At 34.3% G+C, this 27105-nt stretch overlaps 1 protein-coding gene across 2 annotated transcripts; it reads left to right on the top strand.

Moving 5' to 3' along the window:
- The first annotated feature begins 12815 nt into the window (after positions 1-12815).
- On the top strand, positions 12816-17193 carry LOC108467584 (tRNA ligase 1-like). Of its 2 annotated transcripts, none has more exons than XM_017768283.2 (7): positions 12816-13012; positions 13107-13451; positions 14068-14150; positions 14724-14823; positions 15445-15523; positions 15774-15933; positions 16768-17193. In XM_017768283.2, the coding sequence occupies exons 1-6, from the start codon at positions 12998-13000 to the stop codon at positions 15785-15787; spliced, it is 636 nt and encodes a 211-aa protein (XP_017623772.1). In that variant the 5' UTR covers positions 12816-12997; the 3' UTR covers positions 15788-15933; positions 16768-17193. The 2 variants fall into 2 exon arrangements, with proteins under 2 accessions (XP_017623772.1, XP_017623764.1); XM_017768275.2 differs by having other exon boundaries at positions 16722-17193.
- The last annotated feature ends 9912 nt before the right edge of the window (positions 17194-27105 follow it).

The raw sequence follows: 27105 nt of genomic DNA, 5'->3' as shown, positions 1-27105 counted from the left end.
TTGCAACCCTCCTTAAGTAATGTTTTGAAAGTTATGAAAGTTTATTTAATAATTGAGTTTGGGTGTAATTGTTTGTAATTTTAAAAGGGTGGCATATTTGGATAATTGTTAAGTCTCATTGGAGTAATTAGACAAGAAATTATAATAAAATTTATTTTTAAAAATCTTTTTATATAAATTTAGATTCTATGAATATAGAGTGTTTGGGATGCTTATAGCTAAGTATTTATTTATATTATAAATTTTAAAAAATTATGTATTTTATAAAATTATAAAAAATAATTTATATGTTAAAAATGTCTTATAACAATTTTATTTATAATAAAGTTTATGGACATAATTTATCTATAGGTCTATGTTGTATATTATAAAATAATATATATAAATTTTAAAAAAATGTTATAGTTCATCATAACTTATTTGTAAATCTTTTCTAAAATTATTAAAATATATAATTTATAAGAAATATTATGAAATTAATTGGAAAGTTTTTATAAATGTTATATTTTATAAATTTTATATTATTTTATTTAATTTACATATGAAAAAATAGTTGTAACTTGTATAATTTTTTTTCAAATTAAGTTTATGTAAGTTTTATGATTAAAGCTAGAAACTATTTGCATTGTTAACTCAAATTTATATGTGTGATATTAATTATGTAAATACAAAATGCTTTAAAATGTGGTTAAGAGAATATTTGTTGTTCTAAAAGTATATTTCTCGTATTAACATCACCTTAGTATAGTTAAAAATACAGTATGGGATCATACTAGTATGTTATATATTTCATAGTTTCGTTTATAAGTGGATTTAGGATGATTTATATTTCAAAAATTATTTGAAAAAAGAGATCTTGATAATAATTTTAATGATATAGATTTAAATAATGGTGATGAACTCAATTAATAATCTACATTTTATAAAATGAACTTATGTAATCTAACAAATTTGTAATGAACTAGATGAAGCAATGAAATAAAGGAAGAAAATTGCAAAAGAACAGATGAGGAGAAAATTGAAGAAGAGAGAAATTTTTAACTGTTAAATTCATACTCTGCTGATATTTTCCAATCAGATATATAAAAGCAACATGTAGCTAACGTCATAACAGATTTAACAAATTAAATGAGTAAAAGAAAAATGTAAAACAACATTACTAGTGGGTCGTTCCAAAGCCCATTCGATTCCCAAGGTCCAGGTGGTTTAGGGTCATGGATTAAAGGAGAGGCTTTTTGTTCGGTTTTAAAGTTCGAGCGTAAATCTTGCCTTTGAGATTTTTTGTGTTTTGCGGCAGTGTTGAGATAGTTACTCTAAAATTACCAGATTCACTGCTCTTCATCAGCCTTGAAGGGAGCCTTAAATATAAGTTGCTTCCTTAGAATTTGATAGTTCTGGGTAGAACATCCAGCAATACCATTTAGATATTGAACTTGTAGCCGCGCTTTTAACAGGGATGGTTCCACAAGGGGAAATATATGTTTCCTTCATACTAACCAACATCAACGATATCCGAAAAAGGCAAAGTTTGGTGATTACAATCATTAATGGAAAACTAATATCTAATTTCACCTTTAAATAGTTGAATTAAAAATCTCAAACATTGTTTGAACGATGAAATTTATCTTAATAAATGAACTATTAGAATCATAAAACTTTAATGCAAAACTTAGAATCATAAACCAGGATTTGACATATTAAATCATCAAGAATAAAACTAGATGTGTTACATTTATTGGCATCAGAGCTACAGTTTAGTCGATTTTAGGACTAACGTAGTGTGTGCGTGTGAGTCTAGCTATATATGCCATATATAAATTGTGATAGTGTGATGACTCCTGACATTTAAAATGTGTTTTCATTTAGTAAATGGATCCCAATCGAATTGTAGCTGATGAGGTTGAAAGTAATGTGCTAGCTCCCATTCAAGGGACAGCGTCATCTAAATCTAGACTAGTATCGGGTAGCCAAGGAGGAGAGGCTAAAGAAGCCTTCTTCCAAATGATGAACGAATGGTTCACTGAGTATGTCCGAACAAATTCGGCTGCTCAACAACCTCCACCCCCTCCTACTCCCCAATCGGTTCCTGTATCTCCTCAAGGTTTGGAACCTTTATGTATGAGTAGACCACTTGTTAATAAAATTTGAAAGTACGGGCTGAAGAGTTTAGAGCTACAGTTGATGATGATCCTGAGAGAGCCGAGTTTTGGCTTGAGAATACAATTCGAGTTTTTGATGAACTGTCTTGTACGCCAGCAGAATGTGTTAAAGGTGCTGTGTCACTTCTAAGGGATACTGCGTATCAGTGGTGGAATACATTAATATCAGTGGTGCCGAGAGAGAGAGTCACCTGGGAAAGTTCTTTCAGACTGAGTTCCGGAAGAAATACATAAGTCAATGGTTTTTAGATCAAAAGCATAAAGAGTTTTTAGAACTGGAATAGGGCCGCATGACTGTAACTGAGTATGAAAGAAAATTTGTACGGTTGAGCAAGTATGCTCGGGAGTATGTTTCTACTGAAGAAATCATGTGCAAACGGTTTCTTAACGGGATGAATGAGGATATTAAACTTCTGGTCTGAATTTTAGATTTGAAAGAATTTGTTGTGTTAGTTGACCGAGCTTGCAAAGCCGAAGACTTTAGCCAAGAAAAGAGGAAAGCTGATTCAGAGGCTAGAGATTCGAGAAAAAGACCGATGAATAAACCTTATCATTCTTCATCAAAGAAATCCCGAGATTTGTATACTCGATTGAATACATCAGTGGGATACCAGGATAGAGATCGTAGAAATCAACATGTGAGTTCTAAAGCTCAAGCTACTTCCGTCTCGAGCGTTGGCAGTGTGACAAACAACAAACTCGACTGTCAACAATATGGGAGAAGACATTTTGGAGAGTGTTGGAATAAGAGTAATAAAGCTTATTTCAAATGTGGCTCGCTAGATCATTTTATTCGAGATTGCCTAAAGTTATCTGAGAAAGATAAATTTCAGAATGCAAGACTGAGAAATATGACTACGAAAGGGAAACCACAGATAAATATGGGGAATGTGTCTAGTGGAAAATGTGTGACTAGGGATTCAACGGTGAGATATGAGGCTAGGGCACTAGCTAAAGCTTAAGCTATTCGCGCTTTCGAAAAAGCGTCTTCACCTGATGTTATTACCGGTACATTCTCTCTTTATGACACTAATGTGATTACTTTAATTGATGCTGGATCGACACATTCGTATGTTTGTGAGAATTTAGTGTCTAGTAGGAAATTGCCTGTTGAATTTACTGAGTTTGTGATTAAAGTATCGAACCCCTTAGGTAAGTATGTTCTAGTTGATAAAGTTTGCAAGAACTGTTCTTTAATAACTTGTGGTTATTGTTTTTCGTCTGACTTGATGCTTTTACCGTTTGATGAGTTCGATGTGATTCTGGGAATGGATTGGTTGACTCTGCATGATGCCGTTGTGAATTGTAGACGAAAGATTATTGAATTGAAATGTCAAAATAGTGAAATCCTTCGAATTGAATCAGACGAGCCTAGTGGATTGCCTGTTGTGATTTCGTCTATGTCAGCTTAGAGATATGTAAGAAAAGGTTGTGATGCGTATCTAGCATATGTTTTAGATACCAAAGTGTCTGAAATGAAGATTGAATCGGTGCTTGTAGTTTGTGAATATTCGGATGTATTTCCAGAAGAATTGTCTAGGTTGCCACTGGTCAGAGAGGTTGAGTTTGCTATTGAACTGGTACCGGGAACATCGCCAATATCTATAGCTCCGTACATAATGGCTCCGATAGAATTGAAAGAGTTGAAATTGCAGTTGCAAGAGTTAACGGATAGAGGTTTTGCATGACCTAGTTTTTCACCCTGGGGTGCGCCAGTATTGTTTGTAAAGAAGAAAGACGGGTTAATGAGAATGTGTATTTACTATTGACAGCTCAACCAGGTTACGATAAAAAAACAAGTATCCTTACCGAGAATAGATGATTTGTTTGATCAGTTGAAAAGAGCAACAGTGTTTTCGAAGATTGATTTGAGATCGAGTTATTATCAGTTGAGAGTTAAAGACTCAGATGTGCCGAAAATTGCATTTAGAAAGAAGTACATACATTATGAATTCCTTGTTATGCCTTTTGGACTAACTAATGCTCCTGCCGTTTTTATGGATTTGATGAATTAAATTTTTCGACCATATTTAGACAGATTCGTTATTGTGTTCATTAACGACATTCTGATCTATTCACATGATAAGTCTAACCATGCCAAACATTTGAGAATTGTGCTTCAAACCTTGAGAGATTAGCAACAATATGCTGAATTCAGTAAATGTGAGTTTTGGCTTAGAGAAGTCGGATTTTTGGGGCACATTGTTTCAGCTGAAGGTATACGAGTTGATCCAAGCAAGATTTCAGCAGTTGTTGATTGGAAACCACCGAGAAATGTATCCGAAGTCAGAAGTTTTATGGGACTAGTTGGCTACTATCGAAGTTTTGAAAAACGATTCTCGATGATTGCTACTCTTATGACCAAATTGCTACTAAAAGATGTGCAATTTGAATGGTCTAAGAAATGTCAACAGAGTTTTAAACAGTTGAAAGCATAGTTAACTGAGGCACCAATGTTGGTTCAACCTGATTCGGATAAAGAATTTGTGATTTACAACGACGTATCATTGAACAGTTTGGGTTGTGTATTGATACAAGAAGGAAAAGTTATAGCATATGCCTCTAGATAGTTAAAGCTGCATAAAAAGAACTATCTAACACATGATTTGGAGTTAGTTGCTATTGTTTTCGCATTGAAAATTTGGCGACATCATTTGTACGGTGAAAAATGCCACATCTTTACCGATAATAAAAGCTTAAAGTATATTATGACTCAGAAAGATCTGAACTTGCGACAACGAAGATCGCTCGAGCTACTAAAAAACTATGAGTTAGTAATCGATTATCATTCGGGGAAAGCTAATGTAGTTGCAGATGTTTTGAGTAGAAAATCTCTGTTTGCTTTGAGAGTAATAAATACGAGATTGACTATCACTACAGCAAAACAGGTTTTTAGTGACGTTTTTAATGGCGTTTGGATAAAAAACGCTGCTATAGATCGAGCATTAGTGGCGCTTTTTGAAAAATGCCGCTATAGATCGAGCATTAGTGGCGCTTTTTAAAAAACGCCGCTATAAGTCAACCACTAGCGGCGCTTTTTGAAAAATACCACAAAAAAATTAAGCACAACATTGTCGAGCTTTAGTGGCATTAGCGACACTTTTTGAAAAACACCGCTACAGATTGAGCATTAGCGACGCTTTCTGAAAAACGTCGCTATAGGTCGAGCATTAGCGGCGCTTCTTGAAAACGCCGCTATAGGTCAACCATTAGCCGTGCTTTTTGAAAAACGCCACAAAAAATTAAGCACAAGGCCGTCGTTTTATGTTGAGCTTTAATGGCATTAGCGGCGCTTTTTAAAAAACGCCGCTATAGATCGAGCATTAGCGGCGCTTTTTGAAAAACGGCGCAAAAAATTCAATTAGACGCCATTGTTTTATGAGCTTTAGTGACATTAGCGACACTTTTTAAAAAACGCCCCAAAAAAACATTTTATTTGTCTATTTAGTATTTAATTGGTTTAATTATATTAATTAAAATACAATTTTTTAATTGAATATTTAAATTCTTCAAAAAAATAATAACACATAGAAGAAATTTGAAAGTAAAAATATAGAAAAATATTTTTAAAAATGAAAAAAATTAAAATACTATTATTTAAAATAATTTTAAAGTTTTTGGGTATATAACTTATTGTTTTTAATTTATATATTAAATAATTTCTTATATAATCGTAAAAGAGATAATATTAATTTTAAAATATTGAATTAATTATCATTTTAGTTTAAGGTTTATGGTTTAGGGTATATTGTTTAGGGTTTAAGGTTTATGAATTACTATTTTAAGGTTTATGGATTATGGGTTTAGGGATTATGATTTATGGTTTATGGTTTAAGGGTTGGGGTTTAAGGTTTAGGTGTTAGGGGTTAAGGGTTAAGGGTTTATGTTTTATGATTTAGGGTTTAAAGGATAGAGAATAGGGGATAGGGATTTAGGGTTTAGATTAATTAATTAGTATTTTTTAATTTATATATTAAATAATTTCTTATATAATTGTAAAAGAGATAATATTAAATTTAATATATTAAAATTATGATTATAGTTTAAACTATTTAAGAGATAATAGATAAACGTTATATATTAAATGGTTTAAGATTTAAGGTTTACTTAAGATTTGTTAAATGATGAAATTTTATACAATTAATTAATGCTTTTATATTTAAAATATTTAATCTAAACCATTTGATATATTAAAATATTAGATTTTGAAAAAAATTAATAAATAAAGTAACAAATTGTTATAGATAGGTAACTATTTATTTTGGACAGGACCAAATTATAACAATTTTTTTTTCAAATTTTGAAATTTTTTGTTTTTGTTATTTTTTTTCATATTTTGAAATTTTTTTGTTTTTGTTATTTTTTTTTGAGAAAATTCGACTGGATTTATAAAATAAGAAAACAAAATAAAAGTTTGCTTGTCACTGGGCCTAAAACTCAAACAAACAGGCCCTAAAACCCCACAAATAAATCAAATAAAAGGAAAACAAACCCAAAAGCAGTAAAAGGACCACAGGCCACTAATATAACTAACAAAATAAAAGAAAACAGGAAACTTAAACCCTAAAATATCTTCGGTCGACAGAAACAGCTGAACCACTTTAATGACATTTCTCTGAATCGTCACAGCCATTAAAAGCAGAGCTATCCATATCTTCAGAAAATCTTTAGACTTCTGCTATACGTTTCCAAGGCCAAATCCTATCATCAGTCTGGACATCTTTGCCTTATCCTCTCCATCTCCTGTTGAACCTGCTCTGAAATGCCGTTCTCCAGGTAATAACCCACACCTTTCTTCAATGCTTCCTTTGCTATAACATGCGCAAGAACATTTTCTGTTTTTAGGGTAAAATGAAAGTCTATTTCTTGAAAAAATGGCTTCGCATCTTGAATATCTCTTATAATCGGCTTCGCATCTTTAATATCTCTTATAATCCCTCCTATAATCGATTTGTCCCTTTCCATGCTCTGACTTTTTTTGCTAACGGTCCTTGAATCTTCAAATATACCACATGCATGGAGGCCCAATGAAATCCCTAATCTTACTGCTTGTAATCCGACATATGCCCCCGTCGCGAACGATGAGGTGACGTTTAAGTGAAGGACCGACTTTGACGCCAAAATTTCCCCCTGCCTGTCTCTAACTACCAGCCCTGTAGTGGATTTGGAAGAAAACTGGTCAAAAGTAGCATCGAAGTGAATGATTACGTTTGTCCTTCGGTTATCTTGATTATGAAGTCTTCCTATTTCACAAATACGTAGTCTTCCTATTTCACAGATACGTAGTTTTTCCTCTAACCCATGCAATTCTGAATTATAACTTATTATCTGTCTTGAAATGTCTCTGCTGTTTGAGATTTTATTTTCATAAAGGAACTGGTTTCTGTTTGACCAGATAAGCCAGAGCCTACAGCAGAATAGATGACACTGCTTATTTATCCCTTGATTAAAGACCCATGTGAGCCATTCCCATGTACTTTGAAATTATTATTAAGTATCCAAGCAAAACTTAAGTGGCTCCAAACTTCCTCCGTTGTAGGGCACTGTCGAAAAACGTGGTTGCTATCTTCCTCTGTTTGTCTACATCTGGGACACCTAGCTTCAACAATCACTCTCTTCAGTTTAAGATTAGCAAAAGTAGGGATACAGTTCCAAGTGATCTTCCATACTGTAATTTTAATTTTTGAGGAGATATGTAAATTCCATAATTTTCTATAGAAATTTTTGTTTTCGGCCTGTATAATTTCATCACTAGGAATCCGAGTAGACTTCTGTAATAGTTTGTAGGAACAGAAAAGGTGCCTGATGTTTCTCCTCCCCATACTTGGAAATCATCATGTACTGATCCTGCCAAAGGGATCTACATAATATTTTTTGCAATCTCAGCCCTAAAGGTATTAACCAGAATATCTGCTTTCCATGTTCTACTGTCTTCATCAATCAACTCCAATACTAACTCCATGTTTGTATTTCCTCTTTAATTCTACAACTCGTTTGTTTCATATTCCGGAAGCCAGAAATCGGACCAGATGGAAATGTGATCATCCTTACCAATCCTCCAACACAGACCTTTCGCCAACAGTCCCTTAGCTGACCAGACACTCTTCTAGGTAAGCGAAGGTAGGTTGCCTAATTGAGCATTTAAAAAAATCAGATGATGGATAATATTTAGCTTTTAAAACTTTTGCTAACAACGAATTCGGATAAGTAATTAGACGCCAACCTTGTTTAGTTAGCAAAGCGACATTAAACTTGTCAAGTTTTCAAAATCCAAGACCACCCTTTTCTTTAAATGAACACATATCCTTCCAGACACACCAGTGAATGCCCTTCTTACCCCTTTTTTTTGCCACCAGAATTTTGCTATTAATCCTTCCAATTCGACATATAGGGACTTGGGAAGCAAAAAACAAGCCATTGAATAAGTTGGGATAGATTGCAAAACGGCCTTAATAAAAACCTCCTTCCCCCATTGAGAAATATGCTTAATGCTCCAATTTTCTATTCGCACCCGAAATTTATCCTTTAAATTTTGAAAAGACTCTTTCTTTCTCCTTCTAACCAAATTCGACAAACCTAAATACCTTTCTGGATCAGTTGAACTACGAACTCCGAGCATTCTGGTGATCATTACGAACTCCAAGCATTCTGGTGATCATTATTTTTTCCCCCTCTTATGTGTAGAGCGAAAGAAAGTGATGGATTTTGAGTAGTTCACATTTTGACCTGAACATGTTTCATATTCATGAAGAATTTGCTTCAATGAGGTTACTCCTCTTTCTGTAGCCTCCCCAAACAGAATGCAATCATTCGAAAATAATAAATGTGAAACCTATGGTCCGCTTCTGCTTGCCTTGACTCCTCAAACTATTTTTCCTTTTAATGCTGACCTCATAAGACTAGATAATCCTTCCCCACAGAACAAAAATAAAAATGGCCTCAGAGGATTCCCTGTTGAAAACCTCTGAAGGGAAGAAAAGTGTGGCCGATATAATCATTAAAAACCACCGAATAAGACACTGTAGTGATGTATTTCATCAGCGAGTCAACCCAATCTGAATCAAATCCCATTTTCTTCATTACTTTTTCCATAAAACTCCATTCGACCCTATTATACGCTTTGCTCATATCCAGCTTCACTGTCATAAACCTGTTTTTCCCTACTCTTTTGTGCTTTAAAGTATGAAGGAGCTCCTAGGCCAGTAACATGTTATCAAAGATTAACCTTCTGGGCACAAAAGCATTTTGTGCTGAATCAATACATTTAGTTATCACAATTCGGAGATGATTAGCAATAACTTTGGCAATCAGTTTATACAGCACATTACACAAGCTACTAGGTTGAAATTGAGTGATATTCAAGGGATTCACAATTTTCGAAATTAACACAATATTTGTCTTATTAATTAGGCTCAGATCCATACCTTTGTTTAGTATGTTAAGGCAATAAGATGAAACTTCTTCCCCAATAATCGACCAGCATTTCTGATAAAACAGTGCTGGAAAACCATTCTCTCCTGGTACCTTTGTTGGGCCCATTTCTTTTAATGCCTCATGTATCTCCTCCTTCGAATAGCGTGCCTTGAGTTTTAGACTTCTTCTAAGACACATCGATCAATTCCCTCTAAAACGTGATTATGATCTCCCATTCTTCTAGACGAGAACAGATGTTGAAAATATGATCTTGCTATTTCTTCCATTTCCTCTAAAACTTTTGTTTCACTACTATAGTTAATTTGTAATTTTTTAATAAGATTCTTCTGTCGTCTCTGTGTTGCTTGCTTGTGAAAAAAGGCAGTATTCCTGTCACCTAATTTCAGCCAATTAATACGTGCCCTTTATTCCCAATACCACTCATCTTTTTCAATATCTAAGTTAAGTGCAACTTTTGTGTCAATGAGTTCTACCAAATTGTCGTCACTTATGTCTTCTTCTAACAATTTCGCCAACTTTAAATGTAAGACCTCCTTCTTAATTTTTCTACTATGCCGAATGCCATCAACCCAATTCTATAACCCCATTCGAACACAATCTAATTTATGAAGTAAGTCCCCAGTTGAGCTTTCACAAATACTCTTAATCTTTCCCAAGAATGATTCCTCCATAACCCACCACGCTTCAAACTTGAATTTTCTTTCAACTTGCCACTTAACTTCACGCACTCTGGTTATAATCAGTGGAAATAATCTGAGAAGGAATGAGGAAGATGTCGAACTTGATACTTTGGGAAGAGAAACACCCAATTATCAGTAGTTACACCTCTGTCTAAACGCTCCTGGATATTATTTTCTTGAAAATTACCCCTTTCCCATGTGAACCAGTTCCCAGAAAAACCCAAATCTGATAAATTACAATCTTCCAGCACTTTTCTAAAACCTTCCATTCTCCTTTCCTTACGAAGTAAACCACCTTTTTCTCAAACCCATATAGAAGTTCGTTGAAGTCTCCACATACCATCCATAGAAGTTCTTCAGCATGACTCAATTGTCTTAAAATCCTCCACGTTGCATCTCTATCTTGATGGTCAGGTAATCTATAGAATCCAGTAAATCGCTATTTATGACATTCATCCACATCTTCTATTACCACATCAATATGCCTTTTCAAAAAACTTTGGAGTTAAACATTGATATCTCCTTTCCAAGCCAAATATAACCCACCCCTAGAACCACTTGAGTCGACGCCAATTCCATTAAGAAAACCACAACTTATATGAACTCTTCCATATGACTTCTGCAAACTTTTGTCTCCATAAAGAAGACTATTTGAGGATTATATAACTTCAATGAATGCCAAAGCCTACAAACTGTCTGTGGACTCCCCAATCCACGGATGTTCCAACTTAAGATTTTCATTACTTCCGGTCGGCATGCCTTGTGGCAGCCACTGATAAATAGTTAACTTCCTTTACTCCCTTACATCGTATCACCTTAGAATTGACCTCTTCACTTTCTGTTAAATCTTCACCTTCCCTTCTAGCTCTCTTTTTACCTTCCTCTCCAATTAACACACTATCTTCAAGATCATGATCTATAGTAGTGGGCAAATAAACTGGGAAGGAATTGTCGCCCCCTTGATGAGAATTATACACTTTCCCTTCCAAATTAAAACCTAAAACAGGATCAATATTATTCTTGGTTTCAGCATTTTTTCCAACAACCCCCAACGTGTTTCCTGGGATTTGACGGCCCACTCGACTTCCTCCCCATTCTCCTTCCCCTTCTTCACGTAACCAAACGCTTTTCATAGCAAGAGCTTTTCGGGACTGTGCTCTCAACGATAAATCCCATCCCATTTCAGCAATTTCCACTCCTGCCGCCATTTTTGCTTCACAGAAAGAATCATTATGGCCTAATCTACCGCAGTAAAAACAAAAAAAGTGATAATCTTTCATATTTAAAATGAACATATGAGCATTGTCCCTTAAACATAAGATGTTTCTTTCGTTTCAAAGGATGACAAATATCAACTTGGACTCTTATACGCATATAATTACGATTTTCTTTCCTCAAATTAAAACCATCATACTCCATAAAAACCCCTATAAAATTTCTAAGCTATGAAGCCAGATGTTCAGAGAAAAACCTAAAAGGGATATTATGAGTCTGAACCCAAAAAGGAGTAAGAATTAGAGGGACTTTCAATGGATCCTCCCCCCACTGTAGCTTGTATAATACCAATAAATGATTATTAAAAGTCCAATGAGGACCCTTCAAAACCCTTTCCATATCCATAACGTGAAAAAACTGAAACAAATACCTTTTCTCTCCCAGATCTCGAATTTGGACACTCCGTACAGGATGCCACAGATTTTCCATGGTACTTTTCATTGCTGGAAAGTGGATGATACTGGTTGTTAAGAAGCAACCCATTAGATGAAAAACTCCTATCTCACTTTCTGCACTTTGCTCTACTTGTATTTGCAAGATCTCTTCTTCCTCATTATTAATTGTTAATCCAGCAAATTCTGACTCCATAATCTCAGACCAAATTTGATTGATTATCACAATTTTTGAACGAAAGAAAGACAATGGGTAATACCACGTTGAATATCACAATTGGCAAACGAACATGAACCAATGAGTAATACCACGTTGAAAATCGCTATTTGCTAACGAAAAGAAGCACTAGGTAATACCACGCCGTCCAACCCAAACAATGACTAAAAAAAAAACTAAATTCTGCCAGAGAGAGCAGACAGACACGTGCTAGGGTAGTGACCTATTTTTAGCAGACATTATATTTAGGGGTTATGTAAGGTTTTTGTTTTTGTTTTCTTACATAAAAAAATATATATAAAAATTACAAATTTTATTTAATTCTTTTAAATATTACTTAAATTTTAAAAATTATTTATTTAAAATTGATATGAAAGATATAAAAATTTAATATAAAAATTATAAAAAAGTCAAGCATTAGCAGTATTTATGAGAAAAACGCAGCTAAAGGTAAGCAATAGCGGCGTAACACCGCAAAAATCATTTTACTTTGGAAAACGACACCGTTTTAAATGGGGTTTTTAGTGGCATTAGCGGGTGCTTTGTTAAAATCGTCGCAAAAAATCGAGCTTTAGTGACACTACGAGGAAAATGCCACAAATGGTCATTTTGTTTTAAACAAAACTACGTCGATTTGCTCTACTCAATTTTTATCCCAACCATATACCCGCAGCTCATTTTTTTCCCCTAAAAAATTTACCCAAATACCTAAAATTTCCCCAAATCCCTAGTTTTTTACTTCTCTCTTTCCCTCTTCCTTCCGTCATCTTCGTTGCTCGTTCTTCCGTCTTTGCTGCTTTTTACTCCCCTCACCGGACTCGCTACTTTTCTACTCTAGCCATGTCCCAAAAACAGGTAATATAACTTTCTTTAGAATTTAATTGTGAGAAAGTGTTTCTTTTCCCTCTTTTGCTGCAAATAAGTTTATGTTTTGAATTTTTTGATACAGCGAAGGGGCTCTGGAAATAGAGAACAAAAATGGCAACCGAAGACAAAGCCGAACCCGGTTACATCTGCTTCCGCATCGGTCGATGAAGCTGTTACTTCCAAGCTCGGTGGTTTGAGTATCTCTGACGGGCAAGTTTGGAAGCCGAAGTCCTATGGAACCGTGACTGGATCCAACGCCGCTTCCGCCACTGATGTTCAAACCGAGAAGAACAATGTTGATTTGAGTAGAATTTTTTTGAAGCCTCATTTGTTAGAAAATTTCAAAGTTGATAATTCGACTTATTCACTTGCACAAATCAGAGCTACTTTTTATCCGAAATTCGAAAACGAAAAGTCTGATCAAGAGGTAGACTGTTTATTTAAAATTTTTCCATCTTTCTGGATAACGGAACAATTTGATTTTCTTTCTTTGTTTATTACTTTTGATTATTGATATATAATGCATTTAGATTAGGATACGGATGATCGAGGTGGTGTCTAAAGGTTTGGCTACTTTGGATGTACGGAACACGCTACTTTTTAATCTTTGTTTGGGAAAAAAAAAGAGAAGAGAATAGTCGTAAAGTTCTTTAAGCTTCTTTTAGGTTTTACGGTTTCGTAGATCATTTCAAAAAGGCCATTGACATAATAACTTTAAGATGGCTTGTTTTAAGTTCTTCTTTGTGTTGATTTTGCTGCTTCCCTCGAAAGCTACTAAAATGGAAATGAAAAGAGTAGAAACAAATTACAATTATATGTGGTATTTTGTTTTAAAGTGCGCAAATCCTTATAGATGTACGTATACTAACTATATTGTTCTATATTAAATTAATTTCACATTGTATATTCACAAGATTTTAGTTTCAAATTTTCCAAAAGCAAAAAGTACGTAGAAAGTAACAACTAAATGGGAAGTTAGATTTTAATCCTTATCGCTGAAAGCGTATAAATTTGTATTTCTTATACATTGCAAACTTCTGCAGGTTTCACTTAAACATTCTGTATCTCTTTTTATGTATGCGGGCAATGAGGGTGGAGCATATGCTAAAAACAGCTTTGGAAATATGTATGCTCAAACAATTTTGGATCCTCTTCTCTATCTCTTAATTTTAAATTTAATTTGTTGTTCTTTCTTTTGTTTTTCTTATTTAATGATTTTAAGCACATACTCTAGATATTTCATTAACCAGTGGGTGTGGTATTGTTACACGTTTGAGGTATATATACTTTGTTTTTTCTCTCTCTTTATCAGTGATTACTTGTGATGTAGTGTAAAAATCAGAATTTCATGCACAATGTATTGCTGAAAAAGAGAAAGTATTAGTTATAATATAGATTGCAGAGAGATAGGCATGCCCCATTTTGCAAAGTACAATTTATTCAAATATAAAAATTGCATGCGAGGATGTGTCAATGAGATTGCTTTTTAGATGTTTCTCTCCTTTAGAAAAATGCATGCTTAGCATAGGTGCCAGAGGCCAGATTCTTTGTAAAGGGGGGGCATCTATCATCTTGAAGCAGCAGAAATGAGTGCCTGGGCCCCTGGAGGTCTTGAGTAAAATCTGCATATTATTTTTCTCCCTTGTTGTTATGGTTTCTTCTGTTCTTTGCAGCTTATAGATTTACTCTTATGCTACAGTTACACTGCTGTCGGTGTTTTTGTTCTTGGGCGCATGTTTCATGAGGCTTGGGGAAGTAAAGCTGGAGAGAAGCAAGTGCAATTCAATGATTTCATTGAGGTAGCATTCTAAGTAACTAGTGTGGATGAGCATAAAGTGCAAAGGAAATCTGCAAAATGAAAATTATATTAATTCATATTATTCTACCCAATTAGAATCTGCTTTATCTCTATCTATCTTCTGCATGCTATTTCAGCTTTTAATTTGCATATATCTATATAAATATTGCTAATGCAGTGGAAGTTGATGATGTGGTGATGGTCTAATTTAAAAGTGATGATCGATTAATCAGATGTTGGAGATGCAATATGTTATGAACTTGTTTTTGTTTGATTAATTAGATGTTAAACAGGCAAAACGTAGTAACTTCTTACTTGTATGCCTTTCAATTTGGGGCTTGTTTCTCGGACATTAAAAACTTTAATAAATATCAAAGAACTGATTATATGTGGTTGCTTTACTATATGGTAAGATGCAATTTAAGTGCATTTGATGCTTGATTGAATTTCACTCTTTTGTAGCATTTTTCTGCTGCAAAAAGGTATTCTAGGACACCATTCTCTTTTGGTTGTCTAGTTCTCTTTATTCTAGATGAATATTCTACCAATTTCAATTTCAATGGTTATTAAAATTTATCTTGACTTCTTAATTGATAGTTTTACTATCTTTAATATTTTCCAGTGGAATCGTATTTGCATATCAATGGAGTTGGTAACTGCAGTTCTTGGAGACCATGGACAGCGCTCTCGAGAAGACTATGGTTAAGTGTTTGTCTCTTATTATTATGATTAACATTTTAAGTATAAACCGGATTTAAGTATATATCTTCCCTAAAATAGCATTAATGCCATGCCTATTTATCCTTAAAAATACCATTGTGTCGGGCCCTTTCATCTGATATGTAGCATGGATGAGTTTTACATTCATGAAGTTTTCTACGATAATTTTTTTTTTCTTTGGAACTACTTATTTGTTACCTTTCTTGTTGACTTGCAAGGCTGATATTGTAGGAAATGGAATTTAATTGGCAACCTGTGCTGGGAACTTCTATTGGATTTTGTGGGGCAGCGTTTGGGAGTGTTGGAGGGGTAGGTGGAGGTGGCATTGTTGTTCCCATGCTTAGCCTTATTGTTGGGTTTGATCCAAAGTCTGCAACAGCTATTTCAAAATGTAAGGTTTTCTTTCTTTTTTTTTTTTCTTTTCTTAAAACATCTTTGCAATGGCATGATGAAATTGTTACATTTGAACAAGTGTGACTTTAGAATTAGGTAAAGTAAATATGTAAAGATTTTTATGAAGAAGAAAGAAAAGAAATGCAATGTTTTTCCTTTGGTAAAATACTAAAAAACACCTAAATTATTCTATAGTAAATCTTTATATTCTTATTGCATTTGAATAGCACTTACTTCACTGAATTGATTAATCTGAAGGACTTATTTGCATGCAACATAAAGGTTAAGGCTTATCAGGATACAAACTAAAGTTAGAACTTACTTGAATGTAAATTAAAGGTTTAAGGATTTAATAGGAGTAATATAGGGATCTATGGATTTATTTAAGGGTAAATTTTAAGATTTTTTGGCTGCATAAGCCCTTGAATTTATGCTAAAAGTGGAATTTATTATAATTTTATTGAAGAGTTCTGTTGTTAAATCATGATTCCTTTCTGAAGGGAACAAAATTGAAATTTACTCAGCTTGTTGCAAAGCCCAAAGTAGACTTCAAAAACGTCAAGAATGGTTTAAACTCATCTTTTGAGTAAGACAAAGTTGCAGTTACCATTTGTTTGTATGCTAGATATGATTATTTTGAAAAATCTGTAGCCAGGAAAAAAAATGAGAAATAAATATGTATAAATTATGTAAGTTCTTTGTGTAGCATTTTAAGAATTTCAAAGCTCACAGATGATTTGTTATACTCTGTATGAGTTCATTGATTCTATGTTTTTGCAATTTTAGGTATGATCATGGGTGCAGCAGCTTCAACTGACAAGTACTTGTGCAGGTCTGGAGCAGGTCAATAAAGAAGCTCTGCGGGAATTAATTGTGGTCCTAAGTAAGTTTCAGTCAACTTTGACAACTCCTGATGAAGCGGAAATTCAGGCCACTACTCTATGCTCATCATGGCAGGAGAATCTGAAGAATCCAGATTGACATCCAATTTTCAGGAGAAACTAACAAATCTAAAGCTCGGATGGGGTGAAGAAATTTATTATGCAGTGGTAACAACTTTGAAAGAACTCTTTTGTAGTAACTTATTGTAGTATGCTTGTAGTTGAAGTTTCTTATAGTGAACATCATGTTGTTTATTCGGCAGAAGTTTCAAAGATTTTACTTTTTAGAAGAAAGTGTATTGTAGTCATTAGATTAGGTTTTCAAAGATGATTATGTTAACATTTTGATCAAATATTATGAAAAGTTCTCTTGTTAATGTTTTTGAACTCAAAAACAATTTAAAATGTGTCCATTGTTAGGTCATTTAAATGCTGTATAATCATTTAAGGTAAGAATGTAAATGAGATGATAAAAAAGGAAGTTGAATTTGATATGGTCTTTAGTTCGTTTTTGGAGAAAGCGTCGTTAAAAGTAATGTCTTTAGCAGCATTTGTGGAGAAAGTGTTGTTAAAGGTCATGTCTTTAGCGGCGTTTTTGGAAAAAGCGCCGCAAAAGGTTATGTTCTTTAACAGTGTTTTTGGGAAAAGTGTCGTTAAATGTCATGTTCTTTAGCGGCGTTATCTATAGTGGCATTTTTTGCGCCGTTTTTATTGTTTTAGTGGCGTTTTAAGTGCCACTATAGGCCCAAAAAAAGCCGCTAAAAGCCTGTTTTGCTGTAGTGTATGTCCGATGATGGTTCTATTTTAGCGGAGTTGAAAGTTAAACCAGTTTTTTTTCAGCAAATTTGTGAAGCTCAAAAGTGTGATACCGAGATGCAAGCTAAAAGAGTGCACTGTGAGTCGAATAGTGATTCAAAATTTCAGATTGGAGCTGATGATTGTTTCATGTTCCGAAACAAAATTTGTGTACCGAGAAATCCCGAGCTTATTCAGAAAATTTTGCATGAAGCACACAGTGGTTGCCTATCTGTCCATCCGGGGAGTACCAAAATATACAATGACTTGAAACAATTGTATTAGTGGTCGGGTATGAAACGATACATTTCTGAGTTTGTATCGAAGTGTTTGATTTGTTAACAAGTCAAAGCTAAACATCAAGTACCTTCGGGATTGTTACAGCCTTTGATGATACTAGAGTGGAAGCAGGACAAAGTTACGATGGATTTCGTATTGGGATTTCCTTTGACTCCGAAAAAGAAAGATGTTGTTTGGGTTGTAGTTGATAGATTGACAAAATCGGCACATTTTATACCAGTACGTACAGATTATTCACTCGATAGATTAGCTGAATTGTATATTGCTAAGATCATTAGATTGTACGGAGTGCCAGTTTTGATTATTTCGGATAGAGATCTGGGGTTTACATCTCAATTTTGGAAGAAATTGCAAGAAGCTCTGGATACTAAGTTGAACTTTAGTACTGCTATTCATCCGCAAACTGACGGTCAGTCTGAGAGAGTAATTCAAATTCTCGAAGATATGCTCCGATGATGTGTTTTAGAGTTCGAAGGCAACTGGGAGAAATATTTACTGTTGGTTGAATTTGTGTATAACAATAGCTTTCAGTCGAGTATAAAGATGGCATCGTATGAAGTTTTGTATGGTCGCAAATGCCAAACTCCATTATATTGGACTGAGTTGAGTGAGAAAAAGATTCACGGGGTTGATTTGATCCGAGAAACAGAAGAAAAAGTGAAAGTAATTCGTGACAGTTTGAAAGCAGCTTCAAATCGACGGAAATCGTACACGGATTTGAAACAGAATGATATTGAATTTCAGATCGGTGATAAAGTCTTTCTGAAAGTATCTCTTTGGAAAAAAAATACTTAGATTTGGTCACAAAGACAAATTGAGTTGACGTTTTATTAGGCCGTATAAGATCATTGAAAGAATAGGTCCAGGCATACCGGCTAGCTTTACCGGTCGAGTTAGAAAAGATCCACAATGTGTTTCATGTGTCGATGTTGCATCGATATAGATCAGATCCTTCACATGTAATTTCTTTGGAAGAAATTGAAATTCAACCTGACATGACGTACAATGAAGAACCGATCAGAATTTTAGCTCGTGAAATTAAACAGTTGAGACATAAAAGAATAACTTTAGTGAAAGTACTTTGGCAACGACATGGTGTTGAAGAGGCTACGTGAGAGCCCAAGGAAGGGGAAGCTATGAGAAAACTGTACCCTAACCTATTCACTGGTAAGATTTTTGGAGACGAAAATTCCTGATAGGGGAGAGTTGTAATAGCCCGTTTTGAGTCAAATCAGAACAGTAGTTTCGGGACTACAAATCCAAATTCGAAATAATTATTTATTATTATTTTAATGTCTACAATATGATATTATGTTGGTGTGAAAATTTCGTTAAGAAATTTTATCGTTTGATTGGTAAATTTGACAAAAAGGACTAAATCGCGTAAAGCATAAAACTTGAGTTCTAATAGCTAAAGGTGTCTAATAGCTATAAAACCTTAAAGTTAAGGTCCTTAAGTAGTAATTAGACCATTTTAATTGTGAGTGGACATATATGGACATATTATTAAGTGTTTAAAATGTTATTAATCAAGGTTATATGTGTAAATTGTAATTAACTTAAAATAAATAAAACAAAACAAAATTTAGTCTTCATATCATCTTTCATAACCGAATATTAGGGCTAGAAAACACCATTTTTGTGTTCTTCATTCGGCCAAGCTAGTATGGCTAATTAAGGTACAGTTTTTGTCCCGTTTTTAATGATTTCTATGTTTTTGAGATCGTTGCAACTAGGTTTAGCTAGCCCAGAGACTATTTTGCAAAACTGTTAAAGATTTTAGATGTTGCCATTGATGAATAAGCATGTGTTTTGAAGTTTATTGATAGATTATGAATGCTTGTTGATTGATATATAAGCTTTGTTAAGTGATTTTTAGTGAAAATGTAAAATAGGGATTAAATTGTAAAATATAGAAATTTAGTAGTTAAAATGTGAAATAAACGAAAAATATGGGCTGTTAAGGACTAAGTGGTAAACCGCCTAGCATGGGTTAATATTGAATAGCATGAATTTGTGATTTTATGAAATAATGACTAAATTGTGAAAAATGTGAAATATTAGGGGCAAAAGTGTAAATTTTCTTAAATGTGAATTTTGGGTTAAATTGAATTGAGAGATGATTAAATAAGTTAATTTTAATTATATTTAGATCAAGAAAAATGAAGTTTGGATCTAGATCGAGGGAAAAACAAAGTTTCGGATTAATCAATCTACTTCATCGTCTTTACATCCGAGGTAAGTTCGTATATTATAAGTTTCGATACAAATGTATTTCATATGCTTTGATATTGCATAAATTGTGAATACGAAACTATGGATATGACCGGTAGTGATTTGACTAAGATTCGACAACCGAAATCCCGGTTGAACCTTAGGAATAGTTTAGAATACTAGTGACATGTCATTAGAGGATATAAGTTACCTTGAGTTGGCTTCGGGCCATGATATTAGCACTTTGGGTGCGAGTTATACCAATTTGTCTTCGGGCCATGAATATCGGCTGATTTGGCTTTGGGCCATGATATCAGTATTTTGGATATAAGCTACCTTGGTTTGGCTTTAGGCCATGGTATAGGTACTTAGTCTGCGAGATTCTTGAGTATTCAACTTCTATTCCAAATGGTTCATCGGGTAAACAAAAGATGTGATTGAGTATGAGAATGATATGAAATGGTACAGGTACGTACGTGACATATATAAGCTTTGGTGTGAAGAAACTTGTAAAGACTGTGATTAATATCAGAATTGTGTATATGAAAGAGTTGTTAGCTAATATATGCTAAATGTTGATATATTCAAAATGTTGATTTATAATCTTGAGATTGAATTAAGTTTATGGTATACGAGCTTACTAAGCTTTATAGCTTACTTTGTTTATTTTCCCATATTTTATAGTGCTATCAAGCTAGCTCAGATTTGGGGATCGTCGGAGATCGCTTCACACTATCCATCTATCACTTGGTACCTATGAACTTTGGTATTTAAGTATATGGCATGTATAGGGACTTGGTCTTTTTGGTATATGTATTTTGGCCATTTGTGTTGGCTTTTAAATATTAGGTTTGGTTTATATATATAGCGCCATATGAGTTGGCTTATAATGGTGAATTTGATGATGTATATAAGTGTGCAAATGACCTTTGTTTGAGTTTAGTAATTGCCTTATAAATGCTAGTTATGATGGTATTTGATGCTTTTTGAAAATGGATATGATGAATATCAAATGGTTGATGAATTGGTAATTAGTAAGTTTATGAGTTTAGGTAATTTGATGCATGTTTGAAAATAACCATATTGATGAATGAAAATGGTAAAATTTGGTATGCATTTGAATTGCATATTGTGGTATGGGGACTCTTGTATTTGTTGGCATTGTAATAGAATAAATAATGCTTGGTTGAAGTTAATTGAATGCTTATATATGCCTTGTATTGGTATCAATTGGTTTGATGTAGGTATGTGCCAATTTGGGATGGCAAAATGGCTTGGTAAATAGCCTATTTTTTTGTCCACATGGGCAGAGACACTGGTGTGTGTCTCAGCCGTGTGTGACACACGGTCATGTTAAACAGTCGTGTGTCCTCTGGTGTTGAAATTAAAATCAAGTCAGTATGCTCCACACGGCCTCACATACGGGCGTGTGACTTGGCTGTGTGGCATAAGTCAGTGTATCCTACAGGTTTGGCACGGCCTAGCACACGGACGTGTACGGTTATTTTTAGGGCACACGGGTTAGACACACGGGCGTGTGTGTTGGCCGTGTGACCCAAGTCAGAGAGTTACATGTGGTCAAACACAGATTGAAACATGACCATGTGCTCCCATTTCGAATGTCCACACGGCCTGTGACACGAGCGTGTGTCCCCTGTTTTGAGAAAAAATTTAAAGGTTTTGTGAAAGTTTACTAAGTTATCGGTTTAGTCCCGAACCACTCACAAAGCATGTTTAAGGCCTCGTAGGCTTGTTATAGGGGCATTGTGCTTGAGTTTGAATAATGTTTTCATGAAATGTGAAATTATATGTGAATTGAACATTTAAATGTTTTATAAGTTCGGTAATGTTTCGTAACCCTATTCTGGCGTTGAATATGGGTGAGGGGTGTTACATGTAGCATAATTCACAATAGTGGAATTCATAGCCCACGACATGAGTAAATGATATCTTCTTAATGACATTATATGATAGATGAAAAGTAAACGTGGCCATGAGTCGTTTGTCTTTGTGTTGAATGACTTAAATACCATATGATAGTAATTGACTTTTCATGAAGGAAGATGTAATGGTTACCATGAGATAAAATAGGATCATATTGGGAGAACAAATTTATCGCAAAGAGATTAAAGATATCCTATAAGGGTAATGTTGGGAAACGTGTCCATATTATAGTAAACATGTAATTATTTTCTATGTATTTGAATGATGCATAAATAAATAAAGTTAACTTTATATTTTACTATTATGTCATTTGTGTTTTTGAATTTCATGCTTTGCATACATAACAAAACTATAACAAACAAATATTAGCTCATTGATTGTCTAAGTTCAAACTGATGATAAGTGACACTGTAAAAAAGTTTGCCTTGCAAGAAAGACAATTTACTTCAGTAGATAATCTAAACGAGTCCGTAATCTCGTAAAAGAATCAAAGTGAACATTTGATTTAAATACTTAGAAGGATTATTATGTCGTCTACAATTTCAATTGGGGAGATGACTAGTCTTGGCTATCGGAGTAGTTGACTCCATAGGTAGAGACATAGATGTATTCATTGGAATAATGATATATTAGACTGGACCCCAAATGAATTAATTCTGAATTAGTTTGTGAATTAATTAATTTGTGACGTTCATGATGTGTACATAAATCCTGAGTTAGTCACTGACAATACGTATATAACTCATGTGCTTTAATATAAGTAGAGGCTTATACTCTAAAGATAATTGAGCTTATAGGCGGTATGTTGGGTACATAACTTTTTTTATGACATTGCTTTACTAGCAACAATGGAATATATAGCTCGATTAAAGAGTTAACGATATCCTCTCATTGACATTATGTGGATTGATAAATATGAAACATGGCAATGGGTTGCTCGTTCATGAGCGAACAATTTATCACAGTCATTTGTTGATAGTGATCATATTAATCATTAAGAAGACACAATGGTGATAATGAGATAAAATAAGATTGTATTGAGTGAACGAATTTAACGCAAAGGAATTAAGGATATTATATGAGGGTAACACACACATGACGAGGTCACTGGGCAAAGCAATTGGATGAATTGCTTTTGTAAATAATATACAATAAAAAGTTTCCAATCATGGTACTTCTTGTGAACTAACTCCAAAATTAATTAATTGCGAATTATCGAAACGATGCTTCTGGATATAATTTCAATTGTAACACCCCTAATTGTATCCGTCGTCGGACTAGGGTTAAGAGGCATTACTGGACATATCAGAATATTTCACAAACATTTCATAATCATCACAACATTAAAGTCACTCCTCATTACAGAGTCCTTTACATAGGTCAACGAGACCTTAAACAGGCTTTAGAAAGGGGTTGGGACTAAACCGAACTCATGCAAAATTTTTCAAAATTTAAACATTTTTCAAAGTTATAAAGGTCGCACGCCCGTGTGAGTAGGCTGTGTGCCTCACACGGCATTAGACACGCCCGTGTGTCTAAGTCGTGGCAAAATAGGGCATACATACTAGCTTATCTACACGGCCATAAGACACGCCCGTGTGTCAGACCGTGTGAAAATTAGGGAGGCTACTGACTTGGGTCACACGGCCAGTCACACGCCCGTGTGTCTATCCCATGTTCGAATCTGACTTGGCCACACGGCCTAGCACACGCCCGTGTGTGCGATCGTGTGCTCTACCCAAGCTCATTTCGAAATGGCCATTGAGCAACATGGTTGAGACACACGCCCGTGTCCTTGCCCGTGTGGGCAAAAATAGGCTATTTATAAGGCCAAATTGCCACCCATTTTGGGCCCTCCCTACAAGCAACAAATAAGCATCAATAACACCTCAAATTCAAAAAATTTCAATCACAAAACAACCATCATTTATGCCATATCATTATCAACCCATTTCATACTTTCAATCCAAACCAAAACATGCCAAATCATAAGCCTAAAACACACCAAAACATATATTTCCTAATTTCAATATACCTCATTCAATCTCATACCATGAATTTACCAATTCCTCAAATAAACACATACCAAAACTTACCAAATTGACCAATTCTCTTGGCCATTCAAGAACACATCATACATACCATTTCTTAACACATCAACATACCAAAACCAAATCAAATATCAACTTAAATTTAGCCATATCACATGGCATGATATACACTTACAAAACATAATCAAGAACTTCTAGTCTATACATGCCATACTTTAATATATACATTTTCAAAAGGTGCCAAAATAGAGTCGATAGTGTGGTGATAATCCTCAACGATTCCCGAGCTCTCGATAGCTACGATATCTATAAAACAATTGAAAACACACACAAAGTAAGCTTTCAAAAGCTTAGTAACAAATAAATTTATCACGATTCACAACTATAAACCAATTCATTTGTATGAATCATGGCATAGCTAAATATCAAGTTCATATTTCTCATTTAGCTCAAATACTCATAACCATTTGCTCATATGTACATCACATTTCCACATAATACAAGCATATTTCATAAGTTTACACATACATACATATGCTTACATTTCATTCTAAATCTTAATATACATTTCAAACATACCTGAATCGATTACATTTTCACATAGTCATTCATTTTCTCAGAGTGCCTGTTGAACCGTTTGAAATCAATATGGATACTTGGATAGCTTGGAAAGCTCATACAATACCAATATCCCAAACGTGGTCTTACATGTAATCGAATATCGATGCCACTGTCCCAGACAAGGTCTTAAATGAAATCAAATACGATGCCGATGTCCCAGACATGGTCTTACACGTAAACCATAAGTCAATGCCAACGTCCCAGACGTGGTCTTACACGAAAACACATATTGGATCTTATGTCATGACATATGTATCCTAACTATTCCTATGGTTTGTACGGGGCTTTTCGGACGTCGAAACACTGTCGATGCTTTCATAATTCCATATATTCATCTTTCAAGCCATTCATTTCATTTCAATAGCATATAAGCATAATTAAATTGATTCAAACACATTTATTTGTATATCGACTTACCTCGTACGGATTCGAACGAATGGAATCGACTGCTCAACGACTTTCGACTTTCCCCAGTCTAATTCCGTTTTCTTTGGTTCTTGATTTTAAATAGCCAAGATTAGTGCCGAACCCTAACTTGAGTTTTTATCCTTCTTTTTCTTAATATTTTCGGCAAGAATGATGAATTAAACACTAAATTCATGTTTTGTTTTATTAATATTAACATAAATATACATATTACCATTTTAACCTTATTATAAACATATAATAAACACATAATAAATGGTCATTAATGTCCATTAACCATGTTAATGGTCCATTTACAACATAAGGACCTGACATTTTAAAATTCATAGCAAATAGGCACTTTTAACTTATAGAATGCAAATTTTTCATTTTACGCGATTAGGTCCTTTTATCAAATTAATCATACAAACGATCAAATTTTCATACGAAATTTTTACATATATCAATTCACATATAATAAATATAGAAAATAATATTAAAATATATTTTTGACTAGGATTTGTGGTCCCGAAACCACTATTCTGACTAGGGTCTAAACTGGGCTGGTACAACTCTCCCCCTTTAGGGATTTTCGTCCTCGAAAATCTTACCGTTGAATAGATTAGGATATTGTTGTCTCATAGCATCTTCAGGCTCCCACATAGCCTCTTCAACACCGTGTCGATTCCACATTATTTTTACTAACGAAATTTTCTTATTTCGCAATTCTTTAACCTCTCGTGCCAAGATACGGATCAGTTCTTCATTGTAGGTCATATCAGACTGAATCTCAATCTCAGACGGAGAAATCACATGTGAAGGATCAGATCTATATCATCGAAGCATCGATACGTGAAACTCGTTATGGATCTTTTCTAACTCAAGTGGCAACAATAGTCTGTAAGCAACCGGCCCGATACGCTCAACAATCTCATACGACCCAATAAATCTCAGACTCAATTTGCCTTTACGACTGAATCGAAGTATTTTTTTCCATGGTGAGACTTTCAAAAACACGTTGTCCCCGATCTAAAATTCAATATCTTTTCGTTTCAAGTCTGCATATAATTTCTAACGATCTGACGCTGCTTTTAAACTATTGCGAATCACTTCCACTTTCTGTTTAGTCTCTTTGATCAAATCGACCCCGTGTATCTTATTCTCACTGAGCTCAGTCCAATATAGAGGAGTTTGACATTTGCGACTGTACAAATCTTCATAATGTGCTATTTTTTTCTCGATTGAAAAGCTATTATTATATGTAAATTCAATCAATGGCAAGTATCGTTTCCACGTACCTTCAAACTCAAGAATGCAACATCTCAACATATCCTCGAGTATCTGAATAATCCGCTCGGATTGACCATCTATCTGCGGATGAAAGGCAATATTGAAGTGTAGTTTCATACCTAATGCATCTTGTAGTTTCTTCCAAAACCGCTATGTAAACCTCGGATCTCTACCAGAAACAATAAAAATAGGTACTCCATGCAATCTCACAACTTCAGAGATATAAAACTCTGCAAGCTTATCAAGTGAATAATCCGTGCATACTGGAATGAAATAAGCCGATTTAGTCAGTGCATACTGGAATGAAATAAGCCGATTTAGTCAGTCTATCAACCACTACCCAGACTGTATCTTTCTTACTATGTGACAGAGGCAAACCCGAAACAAAATCCATTGTGCTTCTGTCTCATTTCTACTCGGGAATCATAATCGACTGTAGTATCCTAGACGGTACCTGATGTTCAGCTTTGACTTGCTGACAGATTAAACATTTCGAAACAAATTCAAAGATATCATGGTTCATACCAGGCCACCAATAAAGCTGTTTCAGATCGTTCTACATTTTTGTACTTCCCAGATGAACTGAAAACTGACTATTATGAGCTTTATTTAAAATCATTTGAATCAAATCTGAATTCCTCGGAACACATATTCGGCCTCTGAATCTTA

The sequence above is a fragment of the Gossypium arboreum genome, chromosome 7 (assembly GCF_025698485.1).
Source record: "Gossypium arboreum isolate Shixiya-1 chromosome 7, ASM2569848v2, whole genome shotgun sequence".
Classification (NCBI taxonomy): Eukaryota; Viridiplantae; Streptophyta; class Magnoliopsida; order Malvales; family Malvaceae; genus Gossypium; species Gossypium arboreum.
The sequence above is the reverse complement of the archived record's forward strand: the minus strand, read 5'-3'. Positions and strand labels throughout refer to the sequence as shown.

Excerpts from the sequence above, each read along its gene's own strand:
- LOC108467584 (XM_017768283.2), top strand. Across the intron at positions 13,452-14,067 it reads ACGAAAAGTCTGATCAAGAG|GTTTCACTTAAACATTCTGT; the intron begins GTAGACTGTTTA and ends AAACTTCTGCAG. Across the intron at positions 14,824-15,444 it reads AATTCAATGATTTCATTGAG|TGGAATCGTATTTGCATATC; the intron begins GTAGCATTCTAA and ends AATATTTTCCAG.